Genomic DNA, 15,185 nt, shown 5'->3' on the forward strand with positions numbered 1-15,185 from the left:
ACAGCAAATCAGAGTGGCCAGTGAGCACGCGCGCAAGGTGCCCACCCGAACCCAACCACAATGCAAACCTACACCCACACATGTGTAGGTGCGCGTGCAGAGAGTGCTGCCGTCTTTTCACTTCCCCCTTGCCGTCGCTCTCTGGTACACCGCCCTGTCCCACCGAACAGGGAAGGAGGCCGTGTGCGCAGCGTAGAGCCGAAACGCATCCGCTCAACACGGACGCACACATACGCGCGGAAGGAAGGAAAAAAAATGAGGGAGCAGAGAAGGGACGAAGACGGTGAGAGCGTAGAGAGCGAGGTATCGTCATGTCGAGTCTCATAAGCAGCGAAGGCATGCGTTCTTGAATTCTGCATGCGCCAGAACGCTACAAGCACGCTTGTGTATCTGTGTCCACGTGGATGCCTGCCATGGAAGTGAAGAAGACGGATGGAAAGCAGCCGTTTGCACACATCACCCACACCGAGCGGCAAGACAAGCACGCCAGCGTTGCATCGCCGTACACCCCCTCGTGCCCGCCCCTTTCGAGCAGCATTTCGCAAAGCTCACCGCTGACTACCGCACCGCAACGCGTTCGACCTTAGCGGATGGGAAGGCGGCATCCGTTTCGGTGTGCCTCCACACACGACACACACACATACATACACATATAGCTATATATATATATATATACATATACGCCTGCATGTCTTCTGTGCGTGTGTGTGTCGTGTGTTGTCTTTCGCACATGGTAGGCGAGAAGCGGTAGCGGTAACGGTTAGAAACCAGACAAAGAGAACGAGGGGGGAGGATCGAGCGAAGACGACGAGACGGTGGCGTGGGTCCTCCTGTGCCCCGCCTCCTGCACAGATAAAACATGCACATGCACGTAGCGGAACAACAGCAACAAGCGAACAGACACACACTTAGCCCGGGGAAGGGCCGATGAGCCAAGACGGAGAAGAAGCACGAAGTCGACAACATCACCCCGTCGGCGCCGATTAGCTTTATGTTATTCTGCTACGCCCTCCCTTTCCCTCAGCCTCCTCGACCTGTCTCCGCAGCACCACACAGTTGCCTCAGATCACAGGGAAGAAGTAGAGGCCGCGTGCGGCGCTGTCCTGAGACTCGCCGTTGTTCGCAGATGCATCATTGCCCCCGCCGAGGACGACAGTGAGGCAGAGCTCATCCAGGCAGTCGGCCACTGCCAAATACGCACTTTGGACAGCGAGCCACGACTCGGCCGGTGCCTCTGTGCACCCCTCGTGCGGGCTTGTGGTAGGTTCTGTGTATCTCTGCAGCGCTTGCCACGACTCATCCAGCGTGCGCCCCTCCGGCCCATGCTGCAGAGAAAGAAGCTCGTAAGACAAGAGGGCGTCCCTCAAAGCACCTAGCACACGCAGCTGCTCCGGGGTGTAAGCCTTTGGTACCCCAGCAGGGAAGGCAGAGGCAAATCCGTTTGGCAGAGGTGACTGCAACAAGGAGTCCAACTTACGGATCGCCATGGCTGTTGCCCCTCGCTCGCCGCTCATGGGCACCCGGCAGCAAAGCGGCTCAGGTAGAACGAGCTGATGCAGCAGGAGGCGCCAGTGGTAGCCGATGTCGTACACCAACTCGTGCTGCGCTCCTCTGGTGGCCGCACCAACCAGGACACTCGCCACGACGAAGGGTATCGGCGGCACCGCTGGGTCGCCATACCACGCCCGCATCACCCGTTCGTCAGACCCGCTTGCCTCCATGGCTGCCGCTGCCGTTGTGTCAGAGAAGGTGGATCCACTGCTGAAGGAGCGGGAGTCGCTCGACTCGCTGCTGCTTGACTCCCCTGAGTCGTCGCGAAAGTGCATGGATATGCTGGATGGGAACAATGTTGGCGGCGAGCACTGCAGCTGCAAGGCGGTTGATCGCGCTTGAGAGACGGCCGCAGCGCAGTCAGCCACCGTACCAGTGGTGCACCCCGACTCCATCGCTGCGGAGGCATTACAGGCGCTGGGCTCTAATGCATCGGTGCACTCTCCGACTACGAACAGGTAGTGCTCCCGCCCCTCGACGAAGGCCGCTGCATAGCGCGCGTGTCGTGAGTAGCCCTTTCCATGCTGCTGGTGTTGTGCACCGTCGTTCGCCGACAGGGAGGACGATGGCGCGTACTGCTGGCCACGCAGCGGGAGGGCAGCGATGCCGCAGCCTCGACGCTCCTGAGGATGACCAGCACCGCTATCCCTACAGAGACGGTGTCGCACCCCGCGCAAACAACGCAAGTCGGTGGCGGATGTGTTAGGTTGCACATTGAAGCGCAACGCCAACTGCTGAAGCCCCCACTGGCCCACGGCGCTGAGGAGGAGGACAGGGCGCGCGTCTGTGCCCCAAGTAGACTCTATACACTGCTGCGCAGCTTTCGGCACGGAGGCCTGGACCGCCAGAACCACCCATCCCTCGCGTGCCTCGACATCCAGGGCGGCCCGCAAACGGGCCAACGCCTCCGCGTCAGACGGCACGTCCTCGAACAGCAAAAGCAACTCCACCGGGTGCAGCCTCGAGTGCGGCACTGCGCTAACAGATGTGAAAGGTGCATTCGTGTCGTCGCAGCATGGCGCCACCGCTGAGGAGCTCAGCTGCGTCTCTGCCCACAACACCTGTGCTAATGAGCCCGCCGGCGACCACGCACACGTGCCAGCGGGAGCTGACACGTCCGGCGCAGCCGCGTCGACTGTGCTCGCCTTCCCCGAATACGCAGCAGCCAGAGAGCGGATGCGGGTGGCGGCAATCGACAGCCCCGGCAGCACCACAGCGCGTCGTTGTCTCTGCAGCCCGAACAACGGCATGGGTCGGACATGCAGCGGCGACGACGTTGACGGTATCAGCCAGTTGCCTGCCATTTCGCAGCTGCCGAGGCTGAGCGGCATATCCGCATCGCAACCGTCATACATTGGAAGCGGAACCAGCTGTAGAGAACGCATGCACACGTCCAGTATGTGCATTACTGCCTGGGCACGATTCTGTTCGTCAGCCACTATGGGATGCCCTTGTGAGTGCGGCGTCGCTGCCGAAGTAAAGGACGTAACTCGATTGATCCAGCGGCACGCAGGCCTCAAGAGGGGCGCTGCCAGAAATGACGCCACCGCCGCTGCCACAAAGATCGACGTTTGCGCAGGGGTGGTGGCAGTAGGCGTAAAACCGCTTTCGTTGCACACCGCCGTCTCCGCGCCGATACGACTGGCGGCTGCCGTGGGTTCGCAGCACAGAAGCGACACAGTGTCTGCCCAAAATGCCGTAGAAAAGGATCGCGCTCGATGGGTTGGTTGCTGGTCGTCCATGTGTGCGACCGCTGCAGTACTCCGCAGCGCCTCACGCAGCCTCACCAGAGGCAGCTCCCCGCACCTGCGCAAGTGCCGCTGAAGGTCCGGGAGAAGTTCAGCGCACATGAACAGGTAGAAAAAGTGTGGGTAGGTGGCGAAGACGTCGTCCAGGTGCGCATCGGGTGCAGAAGAAATAGTCCGTAGTATATTTTCCCAGCTCACATCGCTGCAGTCAGGAGGCTTCGTCCCGAGCTGCTGCGCGGCAACCACGGCAGCAGACACACGCTCCCCGATCTCACGCTCCCACCGTATATACGCGTCTGTGCGGGCCCCGGCATCCGCGGACGTGGCACCACCGGCAGCGCGCCGCTCACGCTGCCGAGACTCGGCACCTCGCGCCAAGAGGCGATACACCTCCAACGCCACCCAAGCGACGAAGTTCACATACGGACCACCCCCGCCGCGGTGACCGCGTTCGCACACCCTGCAATCATATGAGCTGCTCTCCTTATTGCTCCTTCCGTCGGAAGCGTTGCCGTGTCTCAGCTCGACTGCGAAGTGCAGGGTTGAGAACGGGGGCCCAACGGAGACAGCCAACATGAATGCATTCAGGTGCCGCTCCACCACGTCGCCGAGGTAGAGAATAAACGATGATAAGGTGTTGCTAGCCCTTGCCTCGTCCACCGTCGGTCGCGTAACTGGACCAATCGCTGCCATAAATGCTTGCGAAGGAGCTAGTCGCAGTACCCTTCGCGATGCGACGCTGCGGCCAGCAGCACCGAAGACAGACAAAAAAAACGGCAAGCAGCTCATCACATCTGCTGCGTCAAGAGCCAATGTATGAGAGCTCATAGCACACGCGCTGTTTCCGTTTGGAAGAAGCTTCCTTTCATGGCCATCGAGGCTCGCAGAGACGTACCCGTCTAGTAGTCGCTGCAGCTGTGCCGCGGCGGCAGAAGACATACTTGAATAGAAAGGGCGCTTCCGTGTCGGTGTGCAGCTCTCTCGCTCGACGCTTCGCATCAACGGATACACACACGCGCTGACCGAAAGAGACGCACTTCACGGCACAGCACGCGGACGACGGTTGGGTTGAGGTGAGCGTGGAGCCGACAAGGAAGAGGCAAGAGAGTGAGAGGTGATAGCACAAGCACGAAAGAAAAAAGCGAAGGTGGCTATACGTGATTGCAGATTGTGATTTCACCAGCGCTACCACCCGATCGCGTGCTTCGTGTCTGCGGGGAGGGGTGAGGGAGGAAGTAAAAGCGTGGGCAGGAAAGGAGGAGAACGACGACGGGGAGGAGGAGGAGGAGGGAAGCCGAAGCTTTGGGCCGTGTATATATATATATATATATACACGCACACATACTCCCAGTACAGCAAACACACGGGGGCGCTTGAGCAGTGGAACTGCGGTAACAACAAAACGCAGCGGAGGTGTGTGTGTGTGTGTGTGTGTGTGTGTGTGTGTGGTGGGGAGGGAAGGGAAGTGCGACGGTCGGCAGGCAGAAGGGAAAAACAATACATTAAACGAAGAGCAAAAGAAAAGGAGGGAGAGACTCTCGCACTGTGAAAGGGGGAGCGCGGGCGGGGGCGGGAGCAGACGTCGTCGTCATGGGATGCCTTTTGATGCCCATCAGAGCGAGTGGGGGGGAGGGGGTGGGGGGCAGGACACACCTGGGCAGGGCACAGCATGGTTGCTTCTTTTTGCTGTCTTCCTTTTGGGAGGTTCGCAAGCGCCGATACGCTGACTGTTTTACACGCAGCAGGAGGGTGCGAAACACAGAGAGCAGTGAGCGCGCACACGTGTCACTTGCTCGTCAGCCCCATCGTGTACACGTACTCCATCTTCGACACGCCGTAGTGGGAAAGGTTTGCCATCACGTACGTTGGCAGGCTTGTCGTGGTCCGCTTGTCCCGCACCGCTGGAAAGAAGGCAGAGGAAAATGCAGATATGGGATCGACGTCGGCGCCGCTGGTGCGAGCCTCCGACTCAGGCAGGAAGGGAGGGTGATGCCCGAGAGGGTTGCTGTTGGGGGACAAGCAAAGGGGGGGCGTTGACAAAGGTGCCGTGGATCGCGGGCTGCCGCCGGTCGACGGCCCACCAGCACGGCTGCCGCTACCGGCGTAAGGAACTACGCTGTACGGGCCCCCGACGAAGGCCGGCACCGACGAAGGCTGTTGCTGCTGCTCCGCCGCAAGCGCGGCCTCACGGCTTTCCCACTGTCGCAGGAACTCCATGGGCGTCGGTGCGAGGCACACCTCCAACGCTGCCTTGGTCGGTTCCACCGCCGCGGAGGCGGTGCTGGTTCCGTTGCTGCTCGCGTTTCCGCCCCTGCGGTCGCGCTCCATTGTCACTCGATCCAAGTACACGCCGCTGGACGGCAGCGGGATTGTCCACGGCTGCATACGGGTAGACAGCTCTGGAATGCTGCTCAGCTTCAGATGGGGGTCGTGCAGCTCGTACGCGACCGTGCCATTGCCAAGCGGCGTCCCGCCCGACGTCGTCGCTGCCGCGGAGAGGCCGCCAGGTGCCCTAGACAAAAACACGCCAGAGGGACGGGCATCGGAGTAGCGCAGTCCCAGTTGCGTCGTAGCAAAAGCCTGGAGGCCGCGACGTGACGCGGCTGCCGCATCAATGGGGGTGGAAGCAGCCGTCTGCTTGTCCCTCTCAATTGTCTGCAGAGCGTACCGCATTGTCTCCTGCGCATCCACAAGACCGAGAGAATCGAAATGGGAGCTGCCATGCATATCAACGGCGGCGCCGCCATGGGCTGCTTGAGCACCGGCACCCCTGGCGATAAGCGTGCGACTCACCTTAGCCGGTCGGTGGCCCGAAGTGGCAGCGCTGCCGCTGCCTGTGGTAGTGGAGCGCTCCCGCTTACGTTGCTGTTTCTGCAGCTTCTCGAGGGCAGACCTACCAACGTGCTCTAGGTATGCCACGCCGAGGGCGCTGGTGTGCATCGCCACATATGCGGCCACTTGCTTTAGGAACTCGGCATCGTCGATGCCTTCAATTTCGCAGTCTGCAGCGTCGGCGGCGCGACAGCCTGGGTTACTGAGCTCGTACACAGCGTCCTCCACATCCGCCAGGCTACGCACAGCACTGATGCAAAACTCTGTGTATAGGCTTGTGAACTTGCGCTGTGAGTCGGTGCCGCGAACAACATTGCCTGCGGCTGACAAGACACTCTTCAGGAGGCGGTGGACCACCGTCAGCTGGGCGCTACTGCTACTGCCCGCCTGGGCGATAGCTCGAACGCACACAAACTCCTCCCCCGAGGTGGTTGCCTCGCCAGTGGCGAGGTCAGCACCTTTTCGGTCGCTTAAAGCGTCAGAAGGCGAGGTCAAAGGAACAGTATTCCCAGGTTCATCGGCGGCGGCGGTCGCTGCTTTACCAGCGCGGGCCTTGAAAGATCCGCCCCTGTGACTCATATGCAGCTGAGTCTGCGTGCACGTGGGGGTGTGTGAAGGTGGAGCCGTGAGGGGCTACAAGCAAGAGAGACCGCTGAGGCAATGCAGCGTACTCGGTCTTCGCTGGCCTCCCACTCCCCTACCCCTGTCTATCGCTCAGCACTGTTCGATTCCGTGCGTGCTCGTCGATAGTAAGTAAAACAGAAAGAAATGCGCGATGTGTGAGGGACAAATGAGACGCCGAAAACGTGCGCGAGCGAACACACATGCTCCTCCTGCCCGTCCGTGCGCGCGCGAGATGAAAAATCTGCCCCATCCACAGAGTCCGGAGACGAACAACCACAAAGGCAAAGAAAAAGGTCATCGAAGAGGGAAGACACGTGAAGTGCGACGGATGAAGGCGCGGCATATGAACGGAGGTAGAATACCTTCGCGGCAGCGGTGGAGCCTGCAGGGGGGGGGGCCTACTCGCCTTGGCAGAGGGAGGGTTCACAAGCAGAGAAGTGCTAAAGGAGCAGGTGACGTAGTGGGAGAGGGAGGTGCAGCAAAAAGAGGAAGACGGCACTGTACGCATATGCACCCCCCCCCTTCCTTTACCGTTTTCGGTCGATCTAATGTTCTGGAATCCCTCGATGCCGCGGGCATGCAGTGCATTTCTTTCTCGAGCAGCTCGCTGGTGCACGTGCGAGTGGGCTCCCGTCGCCTCTTTCGTGCATGGTGCACCTGAGCGCGCCTGTGAGCAGGACACGTGTGGAGAGGAGGAAGCGGCGCATTGGCGGGTGCGTTCCTGTCGGTGCATGCAGACATGAAAATAGACGCACACACCTGCACACACAGAGAGGAAGGCCACCTTCCAAAAGGTGAAACAAGGCGAAAAAGAAATAGTGCGAATGATGAGCACTGAGAAGAGGAACCAGATATTCCTCTGTCACAGAATATGTACTCAACGCCACACTACCCCGGCCGGTCACAGGTTCTATCCGCGCGGTGCGAAGCAGCCGTGGACACGTGTGTTACAGTAATACGCTACGGTCAACATGCACAGCCCCCAGTTGCGGTACTCCAGGGGCGCCAGAGGCGGTGACGGTGGGTGGGTACCGCATAAAGGCATCCTCGCGGAGATGAGTGTTGACCGGCGTCCGCTGATTGCCGCGCTCCTCGACAGCGGCGGAGACCGGTTCGACAGCACCACCGTCGTGTTTTGCAGCTCCTTTTCTTTGTCCTTGCTCAGCCTTGTCATTTGCATGCTCAGTTCCAGGCGCAGCCACGTTAGTACACGCCTGCCCTCCTCTCCCGGTGAGAGCTTGCCGCTGTCGGCTCAAGTTTTGAGGGCGACAGCGTGGCCGCCGGCGCACCCTTCGGGGTGCTTATCATAGGTCGCTGCCTCCACGTGCCCAAAGGAAATAGAGAGGACATATGGCGGGGGAGGGGGGAGGCACAACAATTAAAAAGCAGCAGCGGGAGCGAAAAAGCTGCGTACTTCCATGCGTGTATGTATGTATGTGTGTTGTGTGTGTATGTGTGTGTGGCCCTAGACGTGCAGATCGCAAAAAAAAAAGTGGAAAGCACAGAGGCAGACAGAGAATGGGGGGACAGGGAGGAAGATAGACAAAGCATCTGATGCAGTGAACGGCTGCGTGCATTCCGTGGCAGCGGTGAGTAAGATGGGAGGGCCAGAGGGAGGACGTGGTAGCAGATGAAGCGGGAGAGAGGGAAGGAAGAGAGTGTGTGGGTGCGAAAGGAGAAGGGGAGACGCCGAGATAGGAGGGAAAGGAGAGCGGAACACACAAGAAAAACTCGGACAGCAAAGCAGATGCCCTGACTCGCCCTCTATTCGTTTGGCTTTGTTTTTTTGTGCACACTTGTTGTTGCGCAGCTCCTAGGTGAAAGGGGAGGAAGCACCACGAAGAACACACAGAGGGCGAAAACCCCCATGAGGACGAGGAGGAGGGAGGGCAAGAACGAAAAAAAGACGAGGATATCAGGCGAATGCGAGGGAGAAATCGAAAGCAGAGGAAGGATGCCAAAGGCCAACGCAGAGAGAAAGAGAGAGAGAAAGAAAAAGAGTTACAGTGACTGAATCCAGCACGCGGCAAGGATGCTCAAGGACATTCAGCTGCACGGTGGATGATCCGCATAGCAAATGAGCCTCACGGTTTGCTTCCCTGGTTCTCGCAGGCTGCGTCCACAGTCCGCCACCCGCATAGCGATTGCGGGCAGCCTTGTAGTACACGCCCCACGTGAAGCACCTCCTAGCACTGCTTTGCGGGCTCGAACGTGAGAAGGTTGTGGCACGTCCTCTTCGTCGGGACGCGTCTTCCTCTTATGCGACGAGCGTGCATGTTTGCATTCCCCTTTTTCCTTTTCCGTTTTGTGATGTTGCTGTTCGATAGTCGTGCCGATTAAGATGGATGGACACAGCGAGAGCCAGAGATCACAGCGACAGGGATGGCGAAAAGAACATGAATGGAGCACGAGAATGGGTTGAAGAGGGGGGGGCAAGAGGGGAGGGGTACAGGTCAGCACAGAGAGAAGACCTACGAAAAACAAGACGAAATACAGTACACCCCAGCCACGGCCACGTCGTACACACATTCACACAAAAAGGCACCAAAACCAATGACAAAGCAGGAGAGACGGTCGCGCGAAGCCGGCAACACACGTCCTGAAATGGGAGCACGATGGGCACAAGGCAAGAAGGAGAGCGAGCAGGGGCAGCGAAAAAAAAGAACAAAAACGTCTGCTGCTGCTGCTGCCGCCGTGGTCATAACAGCTCACAATGAAACAGCACCCAGCCCTACATGCATCGCAGCACTGATGACGCGAGCACAAAAAGGGCCACAGCAACACTGCAAGGACTTCAAACCCTCGCCCTCACAAAACAAGTGTAGGTCACAGCAACTAGGAGAAGCAACCCAGGATAGCGAGATCCGAAAATACAGAGAAACAGCAGCTCCCCTCCCTTCCAACAGGCATGCATCGCGAGTCGCCTAAAAGCCGAAAACGAAACACCAAAGGCAGAACTAACCAAAGGAGGCACCTCGCAGGGGACGCTTGGTAAGACTGGGCTAACAGAAAAGCGGCCCTTACATCTCTGCCAAGGAAAGGGAGGGGTATAAAGATGAAGCAGTGAGACAGCGCTAAGTCGCTGTACTGCAGTTCTTTGGTTACAGCATCCCTTTGCCTATATATATATATATATATATATATAATGCTCTCCGACGGGGTGGGGGCACACCTGAGAGAGTGGTATCCGAGGGCCCGGTACACCCACTCTGTGGGGGAGCCAAGCAGCCATCCTATTTCTTCCAACACCTGACCCCTTCTGGTACTGACAGGGTCAAGCACCTACAACGTGGGGATGTCAGAGCGATGTATAGCGGCTCATGTCGGCGGTCGGGTCCTGGATGAGGCTGCGTCGGACAGATCTGCGACAAAAAACACGCTTGCGCTACCCACATGATGGTCAGCGTGCCCACGTAACTCGAGCGCAGCCCACCCGGTCCTCGCTGCCTGCCGGTGGTGGTGGGGGGAGCCTCAGCCACCTCGAGGGAGATGCACCAGGCGGCAACCGGCCTGACTGGGAGCGGCTGTGAGGCGACCTGCTCAGCGGGTGGGTGGGTAGGGTGTGGGACAGAGGCCGTGCTCAAATGAGAGGAGCGGCAGTGCTGTGATGTGTGCCTTCGGCTGCTTCGAACCGCGCGGATGGGGCCTGTGATCGGTTGGGGTAGTGTGGAGTTGAGCACATGTTGTATGGCAGAGAAATGAACACGTCAGAAATGTATATTTAGCAAGGACCGCCTCCCTCTGTCACGGCTCTCTTGCATGAACTCTACTTCGCTCCCTCTCCGCAAGAGAAACAACGTAATTGAGAAATCCAATATATATCAGGCCTGGTGACTCAAGCACGATAGTGCACTTCGTTCTCACAATAACACGAAAAGGCGAGTCCGTTATTGCCGAAGGTGAAAAGACAACGGCAGACAGTGCAGCACAAGCTGGCCCTTCACTCTTTCTATTCTTACTATATCGCGCAGACGCGGCACCTAGAGAAATCATAGAGGCCAAATCAACAACGAAAAAAAAAAACAGAGAAGCAAGAACAAAGGAAGCGAAGAGTGGGCTCAAGAAGAGGTACATAATCCTTTTGTTTGGTTTTAGTGTCGGCGCGCGTCGCTTTCCCGCCCCCTTCTATGCCCGTTGCTCTACATGGAAAAATAGACCAAAAAGAAAGTGGGAAGACAAATGCCCCGGAGAGGAAAGTGCACCCCTACGCAAAAACAAAAGGGAGTGGGCACTCCACTCGGATTGCAGAACAGGATCGCTTTCTTCGGGTGTGCATTGCTCACGCTGCAAGAACACAAACAAAACCATCAAAGACAATCAATGGAACTCAAGCCCAGCGTGTGTGCAGCGATTCACGACTGCGCCATAGGCGCTGTCGAGGCAAGATAGCCTGCATCGCTTGCTGTCGGCCTATGCTGGTATACTTGAAGGCTTAGAGTCCGTCGTCAGCCCACAACATTCATGCCGTAGCGGCGAGCGGCGCGCCGGGCAGCCAGATCCCTCCGATAGAAGACGAACACCTTAAAAATCATGAAGCCCGTAAAGACGGCCTGCGCGGCCCAGAGCACTGCCATGATTGCCACAGGTGCCGCTACGCCAGATTCACGCGTCGCCTGAATCCACTTCGCAAGGGCAATACCACTCAAACCGTAGTTTTTGGGGCCGACGAGGGCAAAAATAGCGTGCGCCAGGGCAACAAGGAGACCGCTCAAGGCCAAAATGTGCTGTGGCGGGCGCCCCGTCGAGCACCCTTGGTAAATTCGCCAGTACCAAATCAAAAAGCTCAGCGGAATGCCAGTAAGGTGCAGAATTGCAAGCACGCCGTTTTGCGCTTTGTTGATATCGTCATGAACTACAATGTTGGAGCGAACGGGAGCGCTGCTGACACCTATCGCTATGCCACAATTGGCTAAGAGGAGAATACACACAGCAACCCAGTCCCAAAAAGCCATCTTTACAAACAGTTGCCGGTGCTCCGGCACCGTCGAAATACTGTGGTGCACGAGAGGATGAATACAGAGGAACTTGGGCGGGAAGTTCGGAGTCTGTCCTAATTCCGCTGTGACGACCTCCTCTCGGCTAATACGCTGCTCTAAGTCATTCAGGCGCTGCTCTTCAAGAAGCGCATTTTGCCAACGCTGCTCAAGGTTCACAGTCTTCTTCTGCTCCTCCGTCATTCCTCTTGTGCTCTTTCTGTTGACCCCAAAGACCTCTTTCAGCACACCAGTCTTCGACACTTTCGTCTTTGTTTTTGTCACTGCATCACCGCCAGAGGTGGCCGCGATAGTCACGGAGACATCACCTCCAGTTCCAAAGGCAGCAGGAGAGGTCGGTGCTTCATAGCTTTGCTCCTCTCGGGGGGAGTAAATAGCAGCGCCGCTGTTGGCGTTCTCTCCATCACCACCGTCACCGTCGCTAACCTGTTGAGGTGTTTGCGCAGGTAGTGTACCGTTCCTACCATTGTTCGCCGATTCGGGCTCGAAGTTGTAGAGAGCGCGAAGCTCTTGAGTCTCGCTTGATCCTTGAAACATGATGGCTTCGGAATGGAGAAGCAGCGAGAGGAGAGAGATAATGTGTTTTCTTAAAACCTTGCTTGCACATGGTAAGGCAGGGATCAAAGCTAAAGAAGTAGCTAGATGCACAAGGGAGAGATGTGCATGAGGTGTGAGGCGACGCACGCAGACTGGGCGCTAGATAGCAAGCTGAATGCTATGTGCATTGCGGCTGGAGCATAAGACGTCAGCATTCTTGGCAAGGCATCACGTTCTCCACATGTGACGCGCAAACGTTTTCTACTTTAACTGTGGCCACTAGCTGGACTGAATCGACCGCATTTTTTCTCGTTTTTGTGTTGTTGCTCTGCTTCCAAATGCCTCCGTCAAAATAGCTGTGGATACAATGCAATGTCAAGTTAAGAGAAAAAAGGAGAGCAAAGTCTGTCTTTTGCACTCCTTTGGCAGCAGCATCAACTGCGATACTTTCTGATCTCCTCGATGAGTTCGCTTTTCTCCATCAGACCTGTGGTTGAAATGTGATGCTGCCGCATCAACGAAAGTAGGTCTCTCGGCTTCATTGCATCCAGCTCCTTATCCGACGGGATAGCAGGAGGCAGAATCACTTCGTGCTGCTGCACAAGCTGTGTCACAGAGTTTATGTCAGCACCTTCAAATGTAGCCACCACATTTCCGTCCTTGAAAAAGTAGAATGTGGGCATTGCACGAACAGGGTAGTCACGTATGACATCAGGCGTGCGGTCGACATCCACTTTTGCGAAATTGATGTGCTGCTTTCTGGAAGCGAGGTTCTCGAGGAGGGGGGCGATTGCCTTGCACGGCCCACACCATGTTGCAAAAAAATCAACCACTGTCAGCTTGGGCTGACGTGTGAGAGCCTGAAGCTCCGCTAGCGTTGATATAACACGAATTACCATTTTAATACTGTTCTTTCGTTTTAAAGTCTTCAGGCAAGCAGAGGAAAATCAAAATGAGTACAGAACATTCGAAAAAGCAATTGTTTTGTGGCACTCGAATCCGCCAAAGTTGTTTGCGTACAAGCTATCATTTCTCTTGCGAAGGTATCTGGAATACGTTAGGTGCGTCGCATATTTGCACAGATACCCCCCGAGATAGTTCGCTGCTTTGATATGTGCATTCTTTTTGCTCTTTGCTTCAGTGGCGCGAACGGGACACAAAGAGAAAAAGCTCTCGCAGCATGATGAGCATTCATGAAGAGAGCTGATAGCTTTCACTTTTCTTGCTTTCGCTGTTGGGGATACTACAAGGCGAATGAAAACACAAACAGAAGGAAAGTACAAAAAAAATACCGGTACAGTTTTTTTTTCTTTTCGGCAAATTCTGTTTGACCGAGGACATACGGCACCTACTTCGTGGTCACTTTCTTCTTCTGTGACTTCTCCGCTTTCGCCTTGGTCACTGGCTTCTTCCGCAGGTCAACGCGCAGTCTGTCAGGCTCTGCGCACGAAGGAACAAAATCGGAAGCAACACGCATGGGCTTCTTCTGCTGTGGCTCAAAAACGTACGGCCCGTGATACGACGGATGGGGATGCTTTCTCTTCTCCTCTTCGATTTGCTTCCTCTTGTTGTCGGCCGAAGCGGTGAAGACGACCTGTGTACCATCGCCGTAAAAGAGATTGTGGTACGTGCCCTCAACCAGGGCTCGCTCGGGATGCTCCTTCTTGAACCGCTCAGCACTATACGGAAGCATCAGTGGCACGCCTGGATCAACGTACGCGCGTTGCTCTTCCCAAGTGCGAGGAGGTCCCTCTGGTGTGGGTATAGTCCAGTGTGGCCGGACTGCTTTGTTTAACACAACTGTCTTTGCACGTTGCATGGATGCGTAGTTCGTAACGTAGCTGGGAACTTCAGAAAAAAGGCTCTGCTCCATCGCAATAATATCCTTGCAGATGTCCACAGCATTGCGGCAGACTTCTTCATCCGCGCGGCCAAAGGCGCTCAGTCCTCGAATAACAGACATGTAGCCTTCATCCACCTCTCGTGCAGCCACCTTGAAAACATGGGGGTTCGACAGATCATCGCCCGCCGCCGCGGGCTCACGCTCTCCGCCAGAAACCGCTCCCTCTTCCGCAGCTTCATCCAGAGCAGAAACAGCCACCTGAGGGTCTCTCGGTGCGCCGTTCTCCTCCATCACTACGAACGTTTCAGGGTCCTCCACTGGCTGGTTTTCGGCTTCCACAGAAGTCATTTTTAGACGACTCTTCGCTTTCGATGCGCGTATACTTCGTTAGGCGTGCTTGATGGCTTTTCAAGCCGCTCTAGGCTTTGACCTTGACAAAAAAACAAAAAAACATGTATTGGTGTTTGTTGTCAAGAGTAGCATCGAAGGAGTTCCACAGGTGGAGAGAAAGCAGTCAGAGAAGAAAAAACCGGAGATGAGGTACGGAGAACTACATGTCATGTCCTTTTTCGTTTTTCTCCCATTTTTTGGAAGCATGGAGTGTCATATTTCTCTCTCTCTTTACAGAATCGCGCTGAGATTGACGAAATGACTTCATCGTTGACGCACGCATAGACAGAGCAAAACGTTTTTGACGCTGTAGGCGAGTACGCTGCTTATACTGCTCACCCAGTACTGCTGTTTGTCAACGCAAAAAACTAGTAGGAGAGCCAAAGGGGGAGAAACCCTAGCTTGGTCACTTCTACTTCACCGATGCTCCTGGCAGAGTTGTAAACCGAAAAGAAAAGGATAGACTGTCTAAAGCTCAGCGGCTTCTCATCTCAACAAACAGCGTTATATCGTCTGCTTGAACATCGTATTCGGAAAACTGATCTGTAAGAGGTAGGAGTTTGGGTGTTTGGCTGTGAAATGGGGCACGGTGCCGGTGGCGCTGCTGCCTGGTCTTCTCTCGAAACCTACGCTCGTTGAGGATCGCGTTGATGGTATCACTCTTTT

General features: G+C 56.3%; 4 protein-coding genes across 4 annotated transcripts; all 4 read right to left on the reverse strand.

The window, feature by feature from the left end:
* Nucleotides 1-1,061: 1,061 nt before the first annotated feature.
* On the reverse strand, nucleotides 1,062-4,298 carry LMJF_25_0690 (conserved hypothetical protein; the record flags this gene model as incomplete). The annotated part of the gene is made up of 1 exon (XM_001683770.1): nucleotides 1,062-4,298. One exon carries the CDS (start codon nucleotides 4,296-4,298, stop codon nucleotides 1,062-1,064), a length of 3,237 nt encoding a protein of 1,078 aa, XP_001683822.1.
* A 786-nt stretch (nucleotides 4,299-5,084) lies between these two features.
* On the reverse strand, nucleotides 5,085-6,710 carry LMJF_25_0700 (conserved hypothetical protein; the record flags this gene model as incomplete). The annotated part of the gene is made up of 1 exon (XM_001683771.1): nucleotides 5,085-6,710. The coding sequence occupies one exon, from the start codon at nucleotides 6,708-6,710 to the stop codon at nucleotides 5,085-5,087; it is 1,626 nt and encodes a 541-aa protein (XP_001683823.1).
* A 4,490-nt stretch (nucleotides 6,711-11,200) lies between these two features.
* On the reverse strand, nucleotides 11,201-12,286 carry LMJF_25_0710 (conserved hypothetical protein; the record flags this gene model as incomplete). The annotated part of the gene is made up of 1 exon (XM_001683772.1): nucleotides 11,201-12,286. One exon carries the CDS (start codon nucleotides 12,284-12,286, stop codon nucleotides 11,201-11,203), a length of 1,086 nt encoding a protein of 361 aa, XP_001683824.1.
* A 1,348-nt stretch (nucleotides 12,287-13,634) lies between these two features.
* Nucleotides 13,635-14,477, reverse strand: LMJF_25_0715 (conserved hypothetical protein; the record flags this gene model as incomplete). Its single annotated transcript, XM_001683773.1, has 1 exon — nucleotides 13,635-14,477. One exon carries the CDS (start codon nucleotides 14,475-14,477, stop codon nucleotides 13,635-13,637), a length of 843 nt encoding a protein of 280 aa, XP_001683825.1.
* Nucleotides 14,478-15,185: the final 708 nt, after the last annotated feature.

This window comes from Leishmania major, chromosome 25, assembly GCF_000002725.2.
Source record: "Leishmania major strain Friedlin complete genome, chromosome 25".
Taxonomy (NCBI): Eukaryota; Euglenozoa; class Kinetoplastea; order Trypanosomatida; family Trypanosomatidae; genus Leishmania; species Leishmania major.